The 20144-nt window shown below is 52.9% G+C and overlaps 1 protein-coding gene across 2 annotated transcripts; it reads right to left on the reverse strand.

The window, feature by feature from the left end:
• Nucleotides 1-8149: 8149 nt before the first annotated feature.
• On the reverse strand, nt 8150-19777 carry GLUL (glutamate-ammonia ligase). Of its 2 annotated transcripts, XM_069862687.1 has the most exons (8): nt 19740-19777; nt 19337-19555; nt 13551-13741; nt 12130-12291; nt 11710-11856; nt 11109-11236; nt 10739-10938; nt 8150-9812 (listed from the first exon to the last, which is right to left on the reverse strand). In XM_069862687.1, exons 1-8 carry the CDS (start codon nt 19775-19777, stop codon nt 9494-9496), a joined length of 1404 nt encoding a protein of 467 aa, XP_069718788.1. In that variant the 3' UTR covers nt 8150-9493. The 2 variants fall into 2 exon arrangements, with proteins under 2 accessions (XP_069718788.1, XP_069718789.1); XM_069862688.1 differs by lacking the exons at nt 19337-19555; nt 19740-19777 and adding an exon at nt 14970-15068.
• Between the last annotated feature and the right edge of the window lie 367 nt (nt 19778-20144).

The following is a 20144-nucleotide window of genomic DNA, read 5'->3' on the forward strand; positions in this document are numbered from 1 at the left end:
GAGCGTGGGGCAGTGCTGGTATGCGGGGGTCCAGCGTGAGGGTCAGCAGCCCAGGGGCGAGTGCCTGCAGGCAGCGGTGCCAGAGGAACGACTCCTTCCCCTGCCAGGGAGACGAGCCAGCACTGCCCACAGGCACATCTGCTCCTGCTTTCTCTATTTTCCGTGCCACCAACATTCAAAACAAGCTGTTCCCAAGCCCGGAGGAAGGGCTGGCGCCTGCCTCGTGGTACCTGGCACAGCGTATCCCGCAGGACAAGCACACGGTGCTGTGGAAGCTTTCCAGAAGGACTGAATGTTTTGGCAGAGCCAGCGCTCTGGTCTTGCGGCGTGCCTGGGCAGAGCGTAGCGATGCACACACACACACAGCTCCACATGCCCCGGCCACGGAAGAGTCTCGTATTATTTTTTGTATGCTCCAGAAGAGGACTATCCAACAGCAAGTGCTTGGAGATCTCTCCATGTAAGTAAAATCCTGTCTGGCAGCAGCCTCTGCTGGACTGCACAGCCCAGCTCCTCGCCCTCCTGCTCCAACAGACACCACGAACATGCATGACTACTTCACCTCTACAAAGAGCACCTCTCCTACCCTCAAAGCCCCCCAAAGCCCAGGTCTGGGAGCTCAGTTCAAATTCAGTATAAAGCAGCTCAGCGCTGAGGTCCAACTGAATTACATCCATCTCCACCAGCCATGGATTTGGCCCCACTTAGCTAAGAACACTTGATCTCCTCCCCGAGCCCTGCCAGCTGGTCGAAATACAGCTGCTGCTTCAATAGAGCGCAGAAAAAAGGCCTGATGCTATTTACAACAAAAAGACGAGTATTGCAGCATTTGCTGTAGATTTCATGTGAGCAGTTGTCGCTGGTTGGATAGAGGGGGGAGCTCCCGGGTGTCAGAGCTCGTTGGGTTTGCTGTTGCTAGCACCCACCCAAGATGTCCAGTGACAGCAAGGTCACGTTGCTTGCACAGGGAGTGATCCAGCTCACCTATAGCCTGTTAGAAATCCATTCACCCACATCTGGAACAGGCTGCCCAGGGAGGGGGTTGAGTCACCTTCCCTGGAGAGGTTTAAGGGACGGGTGGACAAGGCGCTGAGGGACATGGTTTAGTGTTTGATGGGAATGGTTGGACTCGATGATCCGGTGGGTCTCTTCCAACCTGGGTATTCTATTCTATTCTATTCTATGATTCTATGATGTTCCAGGTGCTCTGCAGAACTCACCTGGCATCGTTGCTTTTCCCCCAACCTCAACCTTTGCATAGAGATTTCTGTTTTACCAAGACCAGATCTTCCAGCAGAAGTTTCCATCTTACAAGCTTCGTAACCTTCTCCAGTGGAAGCTTCCCCAGAAAGTCCAAGCTGCCTCTTTGCAAGATGCAACAGGAAGAAGAGTTTTCTTTCATTTTAAGAGGAAGCACGTGCCCTCAAGCTTACGCAGGTGCAAATTGCATGGCTTACTCCTTCCTGGGTGCTTCTGAGACACCGGGGGTGGCTCATGGCGATGATTCACAGCAATTCTGCTCCTGCTATGCTAAAGATGAGCTCCATGTACACAAGGGCATTGCAGTACATTGTTCAGGCAGCATTCAATCCCTTCTGCTCTCAGTTGCCTGTAAAAGCCAGGCAGACACATTCTGTAGGGTCTGGAATGCTGCCCCTTTATCCCTTGATGTTTCTGAGCTATAATCTACCCTGTGTGCAGATCCTGGTGAGAGGGAGCATGCCTAAGCGCTACAATTCACAAGTAAGACAGCACTGTCACCAACTCTTTTCCCTCCCCGTGAAAACAGAGGCCAAACGACCCAGCTGAAACACCTCACGGACCGGGACATGATCACAGCACTGACTGCCGCATGACGCAAACCTTTAGGATGCTCTTTGGTCCCAAACCACCATCCAGAGATCATCCCTGGCTCCTGCTTTATTGACATTCCCAAAGAAGCGCTGAGGACAACTCTGCCACAGACCACTTCCTTGCCCAGCCAGCTCCATGAGCAGCTTTCCCCATCCTAGAGAGATTACAAAGAAAAAACTTCCTCGCTGTAGCAGTCTCCTTTCTTAATGAAATGCTTCCTCGTAGGTCTAGAGCCCACGGTGACAGTGTCACCCGCTGATCACTGGCACAGTTATTTGCCAAAAGGGAAGGCTCCACGTTGCAGGGAAAACATTTTAAAGAGCGGATGGAGAACTTGCCAGGAGAACCCACCACAAGGAGAGGTGGAAAAAATGGAGCCAGTTAATCACCCTGCATGTGTTCTCCGTCTGAGTGGAAAATAGTCTGAAAATATCCTGTATTTCAGAGCAAGCGCATAGTTTTCGATGATTCAGGCAGCTGGAGCCCTGGCCTCCAAGTTTCAGAGACAGGCTAAGCCCATCTTTAAGCCCAGCTGTTCCCAGGAAGCTTCCTAAATGGAAACGGCATCCAGACAACATAGCCCTGGGCATGGCTATTCCAACCTCCAACTTGGTGGCTTGCTCAGGATCCCCTAAACACAGGGAGGTGCCGAGAAGATTGTTTATGTGGTTGAAGCGAATGTTGATCCTAGCAATTTACCAAATACCTGCTGACCAATGTGCTTTCCAGGATCCTACAGGATTCAGCTCAGAAGGGGAGAAGGATCCTGTTTGCAGACAGTATTTTAGGCATTTTGGCCGAGCTCTGGCTCAGGACAGAAGCATCTCCATGAGCCATAGGGGTGAGCTTGAGCCACCTGGCTTTGTGGCAAGGAAAACCAGCCCAAACCTCTATCTGATTAATAATTCTCACCTTAACAGCATGCTTGGCACTGGGGAAAGCCGCTAGCAAAAACTGTGGAGTGTGGTATCTCATCCACCCACAGAGCATGAAAACACACAGCGAGGCAATGCTGCTATCAGCTTTATCCAAAACCTGAGGGTAGGTTCCTTCTGAACCAGCACGGCCCACGCCCAGCAAAACGGAGTCCTGGATCGCATCAGTCCCGAGCACGGGGACTGAAGGCAGCTTGCTCAGACTGCAGGGGAACCAACAGTGCACCCCACACCCAGCCAGGATGGTGCCACAGGACGCCCGGATGCAGGATCTCCAGGGCTCCCCCAGGCCCTTGGTGGCACAAGGGTCCTGCAGATGTGGCACCCTGGGAGGACAGTCAGTGGTGGGATGGATGAATCATAGAATCACCAGGTTGGAAGAGACCCACCGGATCATCGAGTCCAACCATCCCCATCAAACACTAACCCATGTCCCTCAGCTTGTCCACCCGTGCCTTAAACCCCTCCAGGGAAGGGGACTCAACCCCTTCCCTGGGCAGCCTCTGCCAGTACCCAATGACCCTTTCTCTGAAAAATGTTTTCCTAATGTCCAGCCTAAACCTCCCCTGGCGGAGCTTGAGGCCATTCCCTCTCGTCCTGTCCCCAGTCCCTTGGGAGAAGAGCCCAGCTCCCTCCTCTCCACAACCTCCTTTCAGGGAGTTGGAGAGAGCAATGAGGTGAAGAAACTGCTGGCACCAACGTGGGCTTCCTCAAGCTCTGCAGCCTATCTGCTTTCAACCCACCTTCACCACCGTTTTTGGGGTTAGGATTACAGGCATCTTCTGTTTTTCTCCCCCGCCAGCCTTTCTGAGGAAACGCAACCTGGGCCAGAGAGTTCAACAGACAAACAGAGGAGAGGAAGGTGCCAAGGTGAGGTGTGCACGCTCGGGCCAACCCTCCTAGCAGCCAAGGAAAGGGCTTGCTAAGAGGAGTCACAGCCACAACCTGTTGACAAAGGAAAACAGGGCTCCTGCACAAATGAGCTGGCTCCACCTGGGGCGAGGGATTAGAAACCTCGGCACAACCCTTCGGATTCCTCCCAACAAACCAACTGTGGCTGGAGGCAAGGATTAAACCCAGTGGCAGAGGAATGCGGCTCCTTCCCGCTGCGGAGTCCAAGTTGGCACCGCATCCCCACTCAAGACACGGCTTACATAATGCAGCTTATGAAAGCAAAATAGACTGGCTGGGCGAGCCAGTGGGCAGGCCAGCATGGAGAAGAAAAAAGGGGAAAAAAAGATTTTTTTTTTTTTTTTGGCTGAGGTAAAACGTAAGCTATCCCCCTGAACCACAACCTCAGTACATGCAACAGGCTTGCACCATCTCTCTAGGGAAGGGAGATAAGGAGCAGTGAGGGAGAACACTTAGGAGGGGCAAAGACCAAGGGCCCAGGCCTCCTACACAATAGTAAAAGGCTACAGCTCTGGTGCTTATTCTGAAGTCATAGAATATGGATTTTTCCCTCAAAATTACGCCTCCGACCCTAGGTTTCTCCCCGTCCAGGCAGGCTCCTATCAAGGTCAATCCGTGCGTGTTCTATGTGCAAGGCCACTGCAGGTTTGGGGGGCTAACACCCAGAAACACCTAGCCCCACTTCTCCTTCCTTCCAAACACAGGCCAGACACCTCCAGGAGAAGCTGGGAGAGAGGCTCGGATCCATACCATCTCACACAGAGGATGGAGACCCTTGCGATGCCTCAGTGCGGAGAGCAGGAGGGCTGGGGTACATATTCAAAGGCCATTGCACGAGAGAGGAGAACTGTCCCAAAACATCCAGCACTGGCTCAGAACAGAGTCACAAGGAGCAAACTGAGATCACCATTTCTTCATGAACCAGGCAATTAACAAGTGACATCTTTGGGCAGTCAGATGGGTCATGACTCAAGGACTGGCCCCTTTGTCAGCAAAGGGAGTCAGGACTTGGTTTAAAAGTAGTAAGAGCCAACACAGCAGAACCAGGCACTGCAGGTAGGTGGTTAGTCCCAGCTCAACAGCTAGGAGAACTGCTCCTGGGTGAAATATCCACTCATGAGCCAACCCAGTTGTGACCCTGCACCCAGCTGGCCAGGGAAACCAGGGCGACCTAAGAAGATCTTCCCTTTCAAGAACCCCTACTTGTTTCCTAAGTGGCTGTCCTCAACTTAATCAGTAACTGAACAAGTGGCATCAAATCCTGGCTCAGCTGAAGCTGAATTACTGACTTCAGCGACAGCAGGACTACTCGCCGGCTCCATCAGCCTTCTCATCTGGGTCACACCAGATGTTACCAACCAGCTAAACTTGACCTGTTCCCAGCACCTTTCCAGAGAATGCCTTGGATTCCTCCAAGAGGGCAAAGGACCCCAGTCCCTCTTCAGTGGCTCTACACCAGCTCCCAACAGAGTCGACAAACAAGTGTAAATCTCAGCCGGGACATCTCTGAACACCACACTATGAGAAAAAGTAGAGTGACTCCAGGAGGCATTTGAAGAGAGTGCGGGAGAACACAAGGTTCAAGCACAAAGAGGCTCTTGCAGAGGTCTGCAATTCACCACCTCGGTAGTCTATATCTAGCTGCCTTGCTGGAACCATTCCTTCCCGTCTTCCACCAGCAGAAATTGCTGCAGAACAGTCACATAGGCCAATATCAACATCCCAGGAGAAGAAGAAAACACAGACTCAACAAAAAAAATAAACGAAGAAAAAAAATGCCACTCACTCACCCCAGGTAACAGCATCCGAAAGACAGCTCAGCAAAACTTCACCCACCTAAGACTAGCTGATTTCTCCTTTAGAAGCTGAGTTCAGGAAAGGAGGGCTGGAGGCTGCATAAGGATACGAAGGCTGACCTAACAAAAAGAGTCATCTAGGAAGATTGACCAAAAACCAACAACAGCAAAAAAAAGGGAACATTATGCAGACATCAGAGCAGTATCAGGACACTTTGAAAGAGTAAAATAAACCCAAGCAGACACACCTTATGCATAAGGCTTTTCAGGAAGAGAAAACCCCTCACATCCTCATGGTAATTGGGCTGGCACAGCCCAGCATTAAAAGATGCTGCAATCATGACCTTGATTAGCTAATCTGCTGCAGGCTGTGTTTGAAGGGAGCTGTGGCTAATCTTATTTTGATTGCCTTAAAATTCAGTTATGGAGAAAAGCCCAGTGGGTGAACAGATAGATTAATAGTTGTGGAGCAGCCTTGACTCCTAAGCTGCTGTTCAACCAAAAGAGAGAACAACCAACAGGCACTTCAAAAAGCTGGTGCTATATTTGACTGCCTTGTTCGGAGCAGTTCCTGATGGTCCCATGTGCCTAGCAAGCCCTTTGGAATCAATACTGTCATTTTCTTGTATTTGGTGAATGTTTATATATTATTGCTTATGTTTTAAGGATGTGTGAATAAGCAGAGAAGAGGGATTAGCTTCCTCCTGAGAGGCTAAGATCAAAAGTCAAAATGTTTTGTATAAATAAAAAAGAGAAGGACTTGGGGTGCTGGTGGTGAAGCTCAATATGAGCCTCCAATGTGTGCTTACAACCCAGAAATTGAGAGATCTTAGGAAGAAATGTTTTCCTGTGAGGGTGGCGAGGCACAAGTTACCCAGAGAAGCTGTGGATGCCACCTTCACGGAGGTGTTGGAGGGTAGGTTGGAGACAGCTTTGAGCAACCTGATGCAGTGGAAGTACTGGATCCCTTCCAACCCAAACCATTCTATGATTTGATGAAGTAAATAAGCAGTAAACCCCGCTTCTGAAGGTTACAGGCTCAATTTTCAAGAGCTCCACAGTCTCAAGAGGATGTCTCTCTGCCCTACGTAGTTGCAAGATAGTGTTTAGGTGACTTTCAATTCTAACTCATTATAATATTTTTTAACATACGTTTTTAATAATCATCTGAAAAGCTGTTTTGCAGCACAATGTTTGTTGTTTCAGCCTTGTTTTCAGCTGTGTTTCAGTTGCAAAGTGAGTGGACAAATGCTTTCTCAGCTGAGAACAAGAGGAACCATTAAGCATCAAACTCACGTTCTGCTGTTCTGAATTTATGTTCAAAGCAGATGGAGAAGCAAAGGATTGAAGCCTGCTCCCATCATCAGCCTGGCGACCAGCTTAGAGATGGCATCCTCTGCAGGGGAACACAAATGGTAATCGATGTCTCTGCATCAATGAGGCTCTGTGAGGCACAGGGAGGGGGTGTTTACACCCAGGGCAAAACCTGGCTGCCCATCAGCTACTGCTTTGGCTGCTGGTGGTGCTTGGGGTCCAAGAGTAAGTAAACTGTGCTTCTTTTCCCCCCAGTTCCTTTGTTCCCCACAAGAAAAGGGTCTCTGGAGGGACGTGGCTCCAGCCTTGATGATGCACAGTGCTCAGAGGCACAAGAATCTCGAGCCCCTGATCCAGTGGGAGGTGCCCCTGCCCATGGCAGGGATGGGACTGGATGATCTTTGAGGTCCCTTCCAACCCAAACCATTCCATGATTCTAGGAAACCCCAGCATTTCTGGGCTTGCGAGTTACTACAGAGGAGCAGGGGTTTCTTCTGGCTGCAGTCCCTTGCTCCAACCAAGAGTCCTCGCGGTCGTGTCATGATCAGAGGAAAGAACACGGTGACAGCTTTGCCTCTGCTCTGGTGACACCCCACTCCACACGGGCAAGAGGGTAACCTGGGGGCCTTGGTGAGGCCTCCAACGCTCCCTCAAAGGGAGATGCAAAGGACCACTTGGTCCACAAAAATATGACAGCAGGAACAGCTTTATCAGCCCAGCAGTGTGTGTGTGTGTGTGTGTAGTTAATCCATATTTAAAGCTGGGAATTGCTAAAAATGTCCACCCCTGGAGGGGGTACCTCTCGGGAGCTGGGAAACAGCACCCCAAGCTAAATAAAGGAACTCGGGGAGCAATGTGACACGTTTCTACTACCTTGCTTACTTTTCTAAACGCTTGGTTTTCTACCAGAGGTGGATGAGCAGCATTTTTTCCACAGGGAGAGCAGGAAAGCCTCCTTTTTTTTTGACAAAGTTTGCTGGAATTTTATTTTCTGTGGGATTTCTACATCCCCTGGAACTTGCTTGCAGGCTGCTGAGGAGATGCACAAACACTGTGCTTACCCATCCCAGGGACACTCACAAGCCCAGACTCTTTCTCATGCCAAGAGACCCTCCCCCACCTCCAGACACAGCTAGACAATCATTCACTGGAGAATCAACAACCACCTCCAAAACCCCATTTTCTGGAAAGCACACACAGCCTGCAAGACCCCCACACCACAAATGAAAAGCTAAAGCCCAGACACTCTCAGGGTTAAAATTCCTTCAAGTGTGAAGGCAACATGCATCCAAGAGAAGCTGCCAGGATGAATCAAAAAAAAGGAGGCAGAAGTTGGAATTAAGGTTTTGTTCTTTTTTTTCTTTTTTTTATTATAAAAAAAAAAACCTATTTGGAAGAAGTCCAAATGCAACAGAATATAACTGGCACCATCTAAGATACCCAGAACATTTGAACCCCCCGGCACGAGCCAGGGAGCGCCAAGGCTGGCTGGGAGGGACAGGTGGCCTCTCCCTTCTCCTAGCCCCCATCACAGCTGGATGTCAGGCAGCTCAAGAGCCAGGACACAACAGTGACATCAACGGTCTCTGTAAAACCATTCTGTTTTAGAAACTAAGAACATTAAAAAAAAAAAAAAAAGAAATCTAAATCTTTTTTTTTCCTTTATCAAAAGCCCTGCTTTCGTGACACGCTAGCCCCGCTGGAAAGATAAAACACCCACAGCTCTGCCCAGAACCTGGTTAAGTTGACCGGTCAACTCCTAGTTCAGGACATCTTCCTCCTGGTTATCCATTCATGAGCGTGTCGCAGCTGCTCGAGTTACAGGGATAAATGCTTCTGTGGGATTCCCAGGTCTGGGAATCGCCTCCTGCAAACTCCACGCTGCAACAAATCCCATCTGAGTCTCCTCCACAGAGCCCTCCAAGCTCACCTTCAGCCCTACCTGGAGGCCCTCCAATAGCATCCTCAGGAGCTCTGCCTGCTCTAGCCGGGTGAGTCATAGGAACGTCTTCTCTATGAAAAACTTTTGTATATAATTTTTTTGTTGTTTTTATATTTAAATAGAAAAATACTACTTCACTCTGTTACAAGCCAGAGACCAGTTGACTCCTAGTGACAGAACCTCAACACTCCTACACGGCGCTCAATGCTAGAAGATTCCTGAAAACCTCAGAGCGGCCAGAGGGTGAACATCTCCCCATCACACCATACAGGCAGGAGCACGGGGGGCTCCAACACAGCTCCCATCTTCCCTTCTCGGCAGAAGGACACCAGCCTTAGAGAACCATTAGCCTGCAGGGAGCCAGCGATGGGGATAACAACCCAAACTCAACTCTTGTGGAAGTCAGCAATAGTTTTAAGCTTTCCACTCACCCACTGGCTTTCTGTGTTAGGATTCTGCCCCTGGAAGCCACTGGATCCCATCAGATGTACACAGGAATTAGACGAAAAATAAAACAGTGGTTAAAAGTTCTCTAACACCCTCTCCTCCTCTTGTCTTCTGAAGACTCAACGACAAACAGGCATCAATAAAACTAAATTCGCCCTCCTCCCCACCTCAAGACAACAAGAGTTACTGAGACACAAAACGTGTTATCTTGTACCCTCAGGATTACATCTAGAAGGGAAGTTTAGGGGTATGGGAAGTGTAGGGGGAAGGCGGTGTCTGTGGGCGCAGTCTGCTTAGTTCTTGTACTCCAAAGGCTCGTCTCCAGTTTCGTTGAGGAGACACGTGCGGACGAGGGCCTCTGTCACAGCATAGGGATCACAGTTGGCGGAGGGCCGGCGGTCCTCGAAGTAGCCCTTCTTCTCATGGCCCACGTTCCTGGGGATGCGGATGCTGGCACCACGGTTGGCCACACCAGCAGAAAACTCATGGATATTGGATGTCTCGTGGAAACCCGTCAGGCGCCTGGCATTGTCCAGCCCCCCTTTGGGGTCATAGGCACGAATGTGGTACTGGTGGCGCTTGCTCAGCTTCTCGATGGCCTCTTCAATGTGCCTATCGAGGGAGCAAGGAAGAGGACAAGACACAATGAGTGTCCGATGCATGGTATGAACATCCAAGCGCCAGCAGATTCATTGCTGTCCCCAGGCTACTTCATGATGAAGCCTGTGTCCTACAACCCACTCTTCTGATCATCCCAACACAAGGTTTCTCTTCACTCCTACTCTGACCCAGGCTGGTTCATGGAAAGGGATGACCATGGCCTCAAAATATTCCTTGGGAGAGCTGTGTGTAGAGCACCCCCAGCTTAACCCATGGCCAGATCCCACAAACACATTGCCTTGAGGAACCTGCTCTCAAGGAGGAGATTCTTATATACAGAGCTTTCTGTTTGGGAAGCTTCCACAGTCACGGGCTGGCTCATTATCCCAGGTCATCACTAAGATTAAGGGAAGAAAACACAGCTGCCAGAAGGAATCCCTTCACAGACCTCCACTGCAACTCAGTGCTGGAAGGTCCCTGTCTGCACGCTAGTTCCACATGGGAACTCTGGTTTTAACTTTCCAAGATCACGTTGTTTAAGAAAACATGGCATTTGCTTCCATAGCCTGCCTAGACAGAAGGAAATGGTCTTTCTCCTTTCCTATGGTTCTAAAATAAAATTATTATAAACTTTTGTTTGCAGCACTGACAGATGAAGAGCTGGACAGCCTGTTAAAATCAGCTGCATCCTGGACACCCATGCCCCCGTCAGCACTGAAGTCGCTCTACTGCTGGTTGAATTTCCCACCCAGCACCAAGAAGAGAGTGTATCATACTAAAGAAGTAAAAAATCCAGTAGGAAGGTTCAAACATAACACCAAAGACCAAGGCATCATCTCCCATGTGGTCCAAGGCTCTGCACAAAGCCTGCTGCCAGCAACCAAGTCCAAAGCGCTGCCCAGCAAGCAGATACTACCAGCTCATCTCAAAAAACTTACTTGAGACCTCCGTCTTCCCTCATGTTCTTGGTGCTGAAGTTGGTGTGACAGCCAGCACCGTTCCAGTTCCCAGGGATGGGTTTGGGATCAAAGGACACAATGACACCAAAGTCTTCGCACACCCGATGGAGGATGAAGCGTGCAATCCAGAGGTGATCCCCCATCTCAATCCCTTCACATGGTCCCACCTGGAACTCCCACTAGAAGAAGGAGGAGTCACTGGCTCAGTGGTGCAGAAACACTCGCAGACACTTCCCACCCCCTTACGCTCTGATTGGTGACAAAACTACATGGCTCAGACCCAAAAGCTCCCACTGTCTGGGATTTTCTCTGTACTATCTCATTCCATGAGGCACCCAAAACACGGTACCTGGGCTGGCATCACTTCTGCATTGGTTCCTCCAATTTTCACACCGGCATAGAGGCACGCTCGGTAATGGGCCTCCACAATGTCTCTGCCGTAGGCTTTGTCCGCCCCTACCCCGCAATAGTACGGACCTGCAACGGCACGGGCGAACAGCAAGGAGAACATGAGTTCCAGCAGGAAAAAGGCTTCATTTCAGTCAATACTGAGCACACGCAGGAAAGAACTCTCCAAAGGCTCAGGATGCACGGAAAAGCCCTAAAATCTAGTTTTTTGGGGAGCACTAGCACTGACACAAAGCAAGTACCTCTGAAAGTCTGAGCTTGTGCTCTGTCCTGCTGAGCAAGAGTTTAAGTCACTGGCACACTAACAAACCTAGCAGCAAATTTAGATGCGGCCAATCTTCATCTTAGAATTTCAGTAACGAGCTTAATTTCATGGGTTAGTTTTTGCCCATGTCCTGTTTGCTATTGTCCCCCTTCAGTTTTAGAAACACCTCAAATCCTTCAGCTCGCCTGAAGCACCTGAGCTGCATCACACAGATTACAGTTCAAACACGGCATCAAGGGCTCCTGACTAGGTCCAGCGCAGGCACCCAGAGGGTTACCTTGGGGTCCAGGGAAGCCGTTGGAAGGCCAGCCAAATGGATGTCCATCTGTCCCCAGAAGAGTGTACTCCTGCTCCATCCCAAACCAAGGGTGCTGGTTGGACACCATATCCATAATGCGCCTGCAGGTGTGTCGGAGATTTGTCTCTAGAATGGAAAAGCAACATGAGGCTTATTAGCATCTCTGCCTCCATTCATGTTTTCCACTTAATTTACAGTTTCTGTCCCAGCAGTGCTGGTGAAGAATCCCCAGGACCAGCCCTTTCTCCACCACCGGCACTTTGTTTGCCTTTTACTTTCGGGGCAGGGATTATTTCTGTCATGCATGATGCTAAAGGCATGAACAGCATGTAGACAGGTCTCCCCTTCTTCTCCCCAGAAACACCACCTCCACCTGAAAAAGGGAGAAGGTCCATTCACCTGCAGACTGGCGGTTGTATTTGAAGACCTCGCAGAGAACTAGTTTATTGGGGTCCTTGCGAAAAGGGTCCCGAAACATAGCAGCAGGTCGCAGGTACATGTCACTGTTGGAGCCTTCAGCCTGGAAGGTGCTGGAGCCATCAAAATTCCACTCAGGGAGATCTGGAGCAGAGAGAGAATGAGTCACAGTGAACCAGGGTCCCCAGTCACCAGGAGGACGGGCTCCTTGCTGCCCTCCAGTATTACAGAGGTGAAGAAGCTTATAGAGAACAGGCCTACAATAGGTTTAATCCCAGCTCAGCTGGTTTTGTTCCAAGTGGAGGAAGAAAAAAAAAAAAAAACACAACTGAAAAAAAGAAACCCCAACAAACCCAAAACAAGCTAAAAACAAGGGGAATTCAACTTCCCAGCCACCCTGGGAAACACAAGGAGCTGGGCTGCTGGCCAAGCCCATGCAAACCGAGCAGCACTGAGGACACTTCCCATGTCGCAACAGCAATGGGGATCAGCAGAGCACCCGCTCTGCTTGCAGAGGTGGCTGGGCAAGCTGGGAGAGGGCAGAGCACGAGACATCTTCATGGTTTAGGAATGAAGGGAGCCATGATATACCCTTATCCTTAAAGCCCTAATCAGTGTTGCATGGCCTGGAGAAGGTGGGAAAGCAAATCAGGCGTAGGTGGGGTCTTCACGGAGGAGAAGTATGGGCAGCTTGGCCCCCTCACCCACCCCTCCTGGCCGTGCGCTGCCCTCAGGTCAAAGCCCAGACAGAGAAGCAGTGAACTCCACCCGGAGAATGTTATCTTCTCCATATCCTCAGGGGGAGATGGAGGATGGGAAGCACAAAGATTCCAAAGGAGCTCTGCCAACCACTCCCTTAGAGGGAAAAGGGGGAAACAGTAAAGGGAGAAATAAAAAAAAAAAAAAAAAAGAGATAATTCTGCTCAGTCACACACAGCATTTTCATTTCATAACTGTCTCCAGCCAGCACCATGGCAACCTAGGGAAAATCCTAATGCTATTATTGTGTAAGCTGGGACTGTTTGTTCTGAGGGACACAAGCTCTTAATTACACCGGATAGCTCCATTCTCTCCCCTCCACTTTCTTCTGCCAAACTACTTCCGGCCAAACCGAGTTCTGGAGAGTCAATGGGCCCCCGAGTCCCTGCCAAACGCCCCCAACCCCTGCCAAGAGCCCCCTCCGCAGCGGGGGCAGCACCAGGGACCAGCTCCCAGCCCCAGGCATCCCACACCAACTCCACATCTGGAGAGGTGGGAACATCCCCCCACTTTGGGTACCTGGGGAGCTACGTATCTGAGAGGGGTCAAGGAGCGACGTCTTCCCCAAATACCATCCCTGTACCATGAAAAAGGAGGGATCGCAACCATTCTCCACAGCGAGGGCCAGCGAATCCTACACCAACCTTCAATGCTCTTGGGCTCGTGGTCCAGCGTGCGGGTTTTGCAGCGGAGGTGCTCCCCTGTCCCATCGATCCAGATGTACATGGCTTGGACCTTCTCGCCCTGCGGCAGCTTCATGTACATGTGCTTGATGGCTTTGCTGAGGTGGGAGCTCGCCGAGGTGGCCATGGCTGCAGTCCGGACCAGGGGGTTCCTGCAGGGAGGACGCAAAAAAACAACCCCAATCATGAGCTCTTCCCTGCGCTCCCAGATTTTTCACCCTCCAAGCCATGGAAGAGCACGAGGCAGTTTGGCCACAGGACTGCCTCCCAAATCCAGCAATCCCACGCCGTCCTGCAGGCAGCAAACACAGCAGCTCAGGCAGAAGGAGGCAGCTGGGAAAGCTCCTCTGCAGAACCTTTCAGCGTCCCATTCATGCTCAAACTCCTGCCGGCTCCCTGCCACTAAACTAAGTCTTATCCACCAAGCAACAGCCCTCAAGAGTGCTCCTCAGACCTGAGTGAGTTTGTCACCTCTGTTGCCACCACCGCACTGGAGCAAGGCGAACGCCCAGGAAAGCTTAGCTGGGGCTTTCTTAACAGACTTGCTTCAGACGGGAGGGTTTGCCAGCCCCAGCTGCCCTCTCGGATCAGCTGAAGTTATACAAGCCTTGTCTAGGGCAGGAGCCAGCGCAGAGGAAAGCAACAGGCAGCTCGAGCAACCCAGGCAGCAATGGGGAGGCTGAAGGGGTCCAGGTGGTGAGAGAACCATAGGTTCACTAGGTTAGGAAAGACCCTTGAGATCATCAAGCCCATCTGTACCTGTCCACTACTAAACCATATCCCCAAGCACCTCACCTACCCAGCTTTCAAACCCCTCCAGGAATGGGGACTCCACCACCTCCCTGGGCAGCCTCTGCCAGGGCGCCAGACCCCTTTTGGGGAAGAAATTTTTCCTCACATAGAACCTTGAACCCGAGCTACAAGCATCCCCCAAGCCCAGTTCCCAGGGACAGCCGGGTCCACGCAGCTCTGCGAGAGCTTGGAAGCACAAACAACTTGGAAAACACAAACGATTTGGAAACACGAACGACTTGGAAACCTGAAGGGACTCGGAAAGTCACTCCAAGCAGCCTTCCCCTCCGCTGGGAGGCTCGGGATGCCCGGAGCAGCCCCCCTCAACCCCCCCGAGCATCACCCAGGCGTGCACCTCCTGGCAGGGAGGAAGGCGAGCAGCTAGGGAGCCTCGCGAATTAAAAACCACCAAACATATCCGCTTGCAAGAAAACACTCGCGCTGCCTCTCCGCCCACTCAAAAGAAAAAAAAAGAAAAAACAGAGAGAGCAAAGCGAGGATTGGGGATTTTCCCCTACAAAGCTCTGTCCGGCAAGGGGACCAGCAGGGGGGTGGGCGAGGGGTCCCCCTGCCCCGCGGGGCTGTTACCTGCGCTCGGGATGGATGGAGGATGGATGGATGGATGGATGGAGGATGGATGGATGGATGGAGGAGCGGTGGCGTCGCTCCCCCGCTCGGCTCCGGGGGCACCGCCCGCAGCCGCTTTATCTCCCCGCAGCGCCGGCCCCGCAGCCCCGATTGGGCGGCCCGGGGCAGGACCGGCCCGGGGGGGCTCGGGGGGGCCGCTCCGCCTCCTCCTCCTCCTCCTCCTCGCTGCCCCTGCCCCCTCCTCCCAGCTAAAGCGGAGCGCCCCCCCCCCTCTTCGCTCCGCACCCCGAGGGATGGGGGAGAGGGATGGGGGGGGGGGGGTGTTGGGTGTTTTCTTGCAACCCTCCCGTCTTGCAGAAATAACCCCTCGTCTCGCATAGTTCTGGGAAAGCGGCGTCGGGAGCCGGTCCAGGGCTTTCCACAGCGTTTACATGAGCGGCTGCTTTTGCATAACTCGCAGGGAGGGATGGAAGTCAGCCGGCCCGGGATAAACAGGGCAGCGGGGAAGGAATCACAGAATAACCAGGCTGGAAGAGACCCACCGGATCATCGAGTCCAACCATTCCCATCAAACACTAAACCATGTCCCTCAGCGCCTCCCCAGTTCTCCCCAGTTAAGGGGGTGACAGGTCTGTGTGGCTCCCTGCAGCATCAATGACCTTCGTCCCAGCCTCTCCCAGCCCCTGGGCTGGGGTTCAGTTGGCCTGGCCGGTCAGTTGGGGACTCCTTACCCAGGGGGGTGGGTAAGGACTGGGGGGACAAAGCCTGTGCAGGAGGAACGGGAGCCCCGACAAGCCTCTGGCTCTGGCTCTGTCCGCAAGGGGTGGCACAACAGGCACTGCCTCGCTTCACCCCTTCGCTCCAGCACCTGGATTTGCAGCCCAGACCCTCACTCCAGGGCACGGAATCAGGGAGGAGAAATGCCCCAGCCTCACCACTTCAGAGGCATCCAGGTGGTGAGGGGCACTCAGTAAACTGTAGGTGCTGCGCTGTATTTTTCCACCACCCTGGCTCGTTCGCTGGTCCCATCCTCGCTCCTGCTCAGCCCCCTGCACCTCCCAGCCCAAGGGGTCGGAGAGGGGTGGCAGCCGGGGCAGAAGGAGCCACACACAGGGACCTGGTCCAACGCTTCTCTATAGGTTTGCAGAGAGGGTTTGTTTAATCAGGCCACCAACCGCTCCGAGAGCTCCAAATTCTTGGAAACACGCTTGCTACCCGCACGCCTGTCTTGGGGTGAGGGGATCCTGGGCCACCCCATGCCAGCCTCGGGGGGATGGCACCAGAATTCCTCCAGAAGCCGCACTCTCCTGGCCACCACAGCCACCCTGACGAAGGCACAGCCGCTGCACAGCCAGGAGCTGGGGAAGTGGGCAGGATCCTCAGCCAGGAGGAGGTGGAAGCCCTGGCTAAGGCCTCGCCTTGGTTTATTGCCCAGCTCAAGAGCCAGGTCCCCTCCCTCCAGGGACAAGCCAGCTCATTCTTTACCACCACTCTGCAGCAGCCACAAGTATGTGTTAATGCCCCAAGGCTGTCCAAGACAAGGTGAAATTCAGGTGCTTTTTGCCTGCTCTCATCCCTGCAGCAAGGCAAAGCCACCAGGCTTTACAACAGAAACTCCCTTCTCCAATACCCCAGTTCCTGCACCCTAGGCAGGGTGCAAAGGTTTCAACACAAACAAATACCCGTAGAAATTAGCCTGGGATCCTGTACCCAGACCAAGATCAGCTGCAATCACCAGTAGGGTCTTTAGGCTGGACATTAGGAAAAAATTGTTCACAGAAAGGGTCACTGGGCACTGGCAGAGGCTGCTCAGGGAGGGGGTTGAGTCCCCTTCCCTGGAGGGGTTTAAGGCACGGGTGGACAAGGTGCTAAGGGACATGGTTTAGTGTTTGATGGGAATGGTTGGACTCGATGATCCGGTGGGTCTCTTCCAACCTGGTTATTCTATGATTCTATGAGTCTATGATTCTATGAGTCTAACAGTTTAGCTGAAGAACAAGGAGACAGGAGCTGGTGCAGAGACCTGATCAGGCAAGGAGAGACCTAAAACAGCTCCCATAAAAGGGACCTGCCAAGCCACAAGCAAGGTAAAGCCCTGCCCAGCTCTTCTCTTTGGGTTTGTAGAGAGTGTTTGTTCGATCAGGACACCGATAGCTCCAAATTCTTGGAAACACGCTCGCTACCTGCACATTTCCCAGAAAGGCTGGCTACCAGAGCTGGCTGCAAGCAAGCCCAGGATGCCTGCAGGTGGAAGCCCCTGGGTGCGGGGTGACCCTCGTGCTGTCCAAGCCTTAGGGCCGGGCAGCTCAAGCTCCAAATAACCCCAAAGGGGAGCGGGGAGCACAGGCAGCTCGCAACATCAACACCTCCTCCCTGCCCCATAACTACATCCCGGCCAGAGAGCCCTGGGAGAGGCCTCCAGCGTGGGCAAGAGCTTCGTGGCTAGGGTGGGAGGACGTGGCTGCCTGCCCCGGGGGAGCCTCTCCCCTGCACAACCTGTTTACGAGCCCGCCGAGAAGCGCCGCAGCCGCGGGGCCAGCGCCCTCTCCCGGGAGGCTGGAGGGGAAAAATCCGGCCCTTTGCCTCCTTCTCCGTGTTCCTGGCAGCTTGTTTACCGGCTGCCTTCCCCTCCTCCCCTTGCAGGGTTTTTTTTTTTTTTGGGAAGCGCAGCTCGCCCAGCTGCCTGCTCCAGTGACCCTTATTGTCACCGAGCCTCCAGCGACACAAAACCCTTCTCGGGGAGCTGGGGGGGCCCGGTGCCAACGAGGGACACCTCCCTGCAGTGGGTTTAAATCAGCCTTCAAAGGGCCCCGCTCTCCATGCGCTGCGCCCTCGCCAGGGACAATGCAGGGGCGAGTCCTGACTGGCACGACTTTCTTTTTTCCTCCTATTAATTCGTGGGAACACCTTTATTCGCTTGCCCCGGCACTTCCCTCCGGCGCGGCTCGTATCCTGCGAGAATTGCCAGGTTTGGAAAGCGCCTGGAGAGCTGGGGAGGTCGGCCAGGAACATGCTTTGCAGCCTTCTGCCTCCAGAAGGGAAAATTTCTTCACCAAAAAGGTTCTTGGGCTATGGCAGAGGCTGCCCAGGGAGGTGGTGGAGTCCCCATCCCGGGAGGGATCTAAAAGATGGGCAGGCAAGGTGCTCCGGGCTTTAGCAGCGGAGAGTACGGTTGGACTCGCTCTCAAAGGTCTTTTCCAACCAAGCGATTCTATGATTCTGTGATTCTAAGGCAGCAATGCAAGGTCTCCCAGTCAACAGGGCAGCAGAGGCTCTCAGTTAGCATGAGACGTGCCCGCTTTTACGTGTACCCAGTCTGATACCACCCTGGCACCTCTTTTTCTAGCCCCAGCCCTGGCTTCTCTCCCCACCGTGCCTTGTTGGGACTGCTGTGACCCATCCCTGTCCTCATATCCCCCCCAATCCCACCTCTGCCCTTACATCCCCTCTAATCCCATCCCTGTCCTCATGTCCCCACCTGCCCTGAGCAGTTTGCTCTTGGCACAGGGGCCTTACACCCCTGCCTGGCTGCTAGGAGCCCCTGGAAGTGCAGCCTGAGAAATTTGGGAATGCCTTAAAAACACAGAAATGTCACTCTGTGATTAAGGGTTAAAATGGCAGGATGTAAAACGCCCCTGGGATTTGCTTCTGCAGTGCTGGACTCTTTCCTGGCACCTTTGGGTAATCTCGAAGGATGTTTCCTCACTGCAGCCCCTGCAGCTGGAGAGCTGCTCAACCCCTGGGATCTCAGCCCTGGTCAGCTAAGCCCGGGTACACATTTGCCTTTCACCAGCAAAAAAAACCCACCCCATTCTTAAATAGAAATCAATGTGTATTTTTCTTTAAAGAAGCATAAGCACACAGGGAGGAGAAATGGTGCAGTTAAATCCCAGGAGGAGGCCTGATGGCACAGCTGGGAGGGAGGAGGGACCAGCATCTCTCCTCTCTCCATGCCCAGCAGCTAAGACATTCCCAAATTCACCATTTCAGACCGATCCAGGGAAGCACTTGAGGCAGCAAGGTCCCACGTAAGGAACCAAAACACACCCAGGTGAGAGCAGACGTGGACTGGGTGTCCTGACGGGGCATCGCCTCCATCTCTGCCCACCACTGAGCTTGAAAAGACCACTGTCTTTGCTTGAACACACCAGGCTGTGCCCACCACCGCTGGCACCTGAGCTCCTGACAGGCTCACGGGGCTGGAGGAACTGAAGATGCAGTCCCTTTTGCAAGGACTGGAAAATGAACTTAGCACCAAACAAGTGCTTAATTAACAAATCGCTCCTGTAAGGCTTGAATGGCGTTACTGACCGAGGACAGGGAGCTTGCCACAGGGCAGGGGAAACATCTGCGCTGGGGGGACTGACCTTGTGCAAGCAGCGGTGGTTGAGCCATCTCCTCTGGAGCGGTGTGGGAGGCTGATGAAACCCCCCAAGGCAGGGAGGTGGTAGCTGCTTGCCCGATAGGTGAGCAAACATTGCACGCTCCGCAGCAGGCCCATGCTGCCTTTGAAGATGCTGCCAGGGTCAAGGGTAGCCAAGGGCTGGTGACCAGAGGGCTTTTGGAGGCAGAGCAGGTTACCTGGGCTGTGCAGAAGGACAATTTAGGAAAACCAATTAATAAATGAAAACGTGCAGAGGCTCCCTCCCTGTGCTGCAATACCCATCCATGACGCATTTAGGGGAAGAGGGGCCTTGGACTGCAGCCTCATGCAAACCCCCTGGTTGCCTGCACCTCCCTCTCCACCCTTTTCTCAGCCACCGTGCCCACCTTGCCTCCCCTTGCAGGGAACCAGCACATTGCTTCATTCCCAGCACCCCCAGTTCCTGGCTTGCCCTGGGGAGGGCTCTTTGCAGAAGAGGTGTCGCCGCTGCCAGCTCCAGGCTGGTCGGGCAGCAACCCCGCCAGGCGGCACCTACCTGCCCTGCCTTGCACGCGTGCAAACCTTGCACGGGGGCCGAGCGTCTTCAGTGAGCAGGGGACGCCGCCGAGAAGCACGTGCTCGCCTTCAAAAGCGACCAGGAGAAGCTGGAAGATGAGAACAGCAGGGGCAGGCGGGATTTGAGACCTAGAAATTGCTTGGCTCGGTTTGCTCGGTACAAGGGTGGAGAATATCCCGGGGAGCACTCAGCGCATGCCTTTCCCTGCAGTTGGAAATTGGTCACAGTGTGCATT

This window comes from Phaenicophaeus curvirostris, chromosome 8 (assembly GCF_032191515.1).
Source record: "Phaenicophaeus curvirostris isolate KB17595 chromosome 8, BPBGC_Pcur_1.0, whole genome shotgun sequence".
NCBI lineage: Eukaryota > Metazoa > Chordata > Aves > Cuculiformes > Cuculidae > Phaenicophaeus > Phaenicophaeus curvirostris.

Coding starts and splice junctions, on each gene's coding strand:
- GLUL (XM_069862687.1), bottom strand. CDS start 19,777: ATGAAGCAATGTGCTGGTTCCCTGCAAGGGGAGGCAAG. Junction 13,742..19,336: donor ACCACCGCTGCTTGCACAAG/GTCAGTCCCCCC, acceptor TCCTCCCTGCAG/GAACCCCCTGGTCCGGACTG. Junction 9,813..10,738: donor AGGGAAGACGGAGGTCTCAA/GTAAGTTTTTTG, acceptor CTCCCTCGATAG/GCACATTGAAGAGGCCATCG.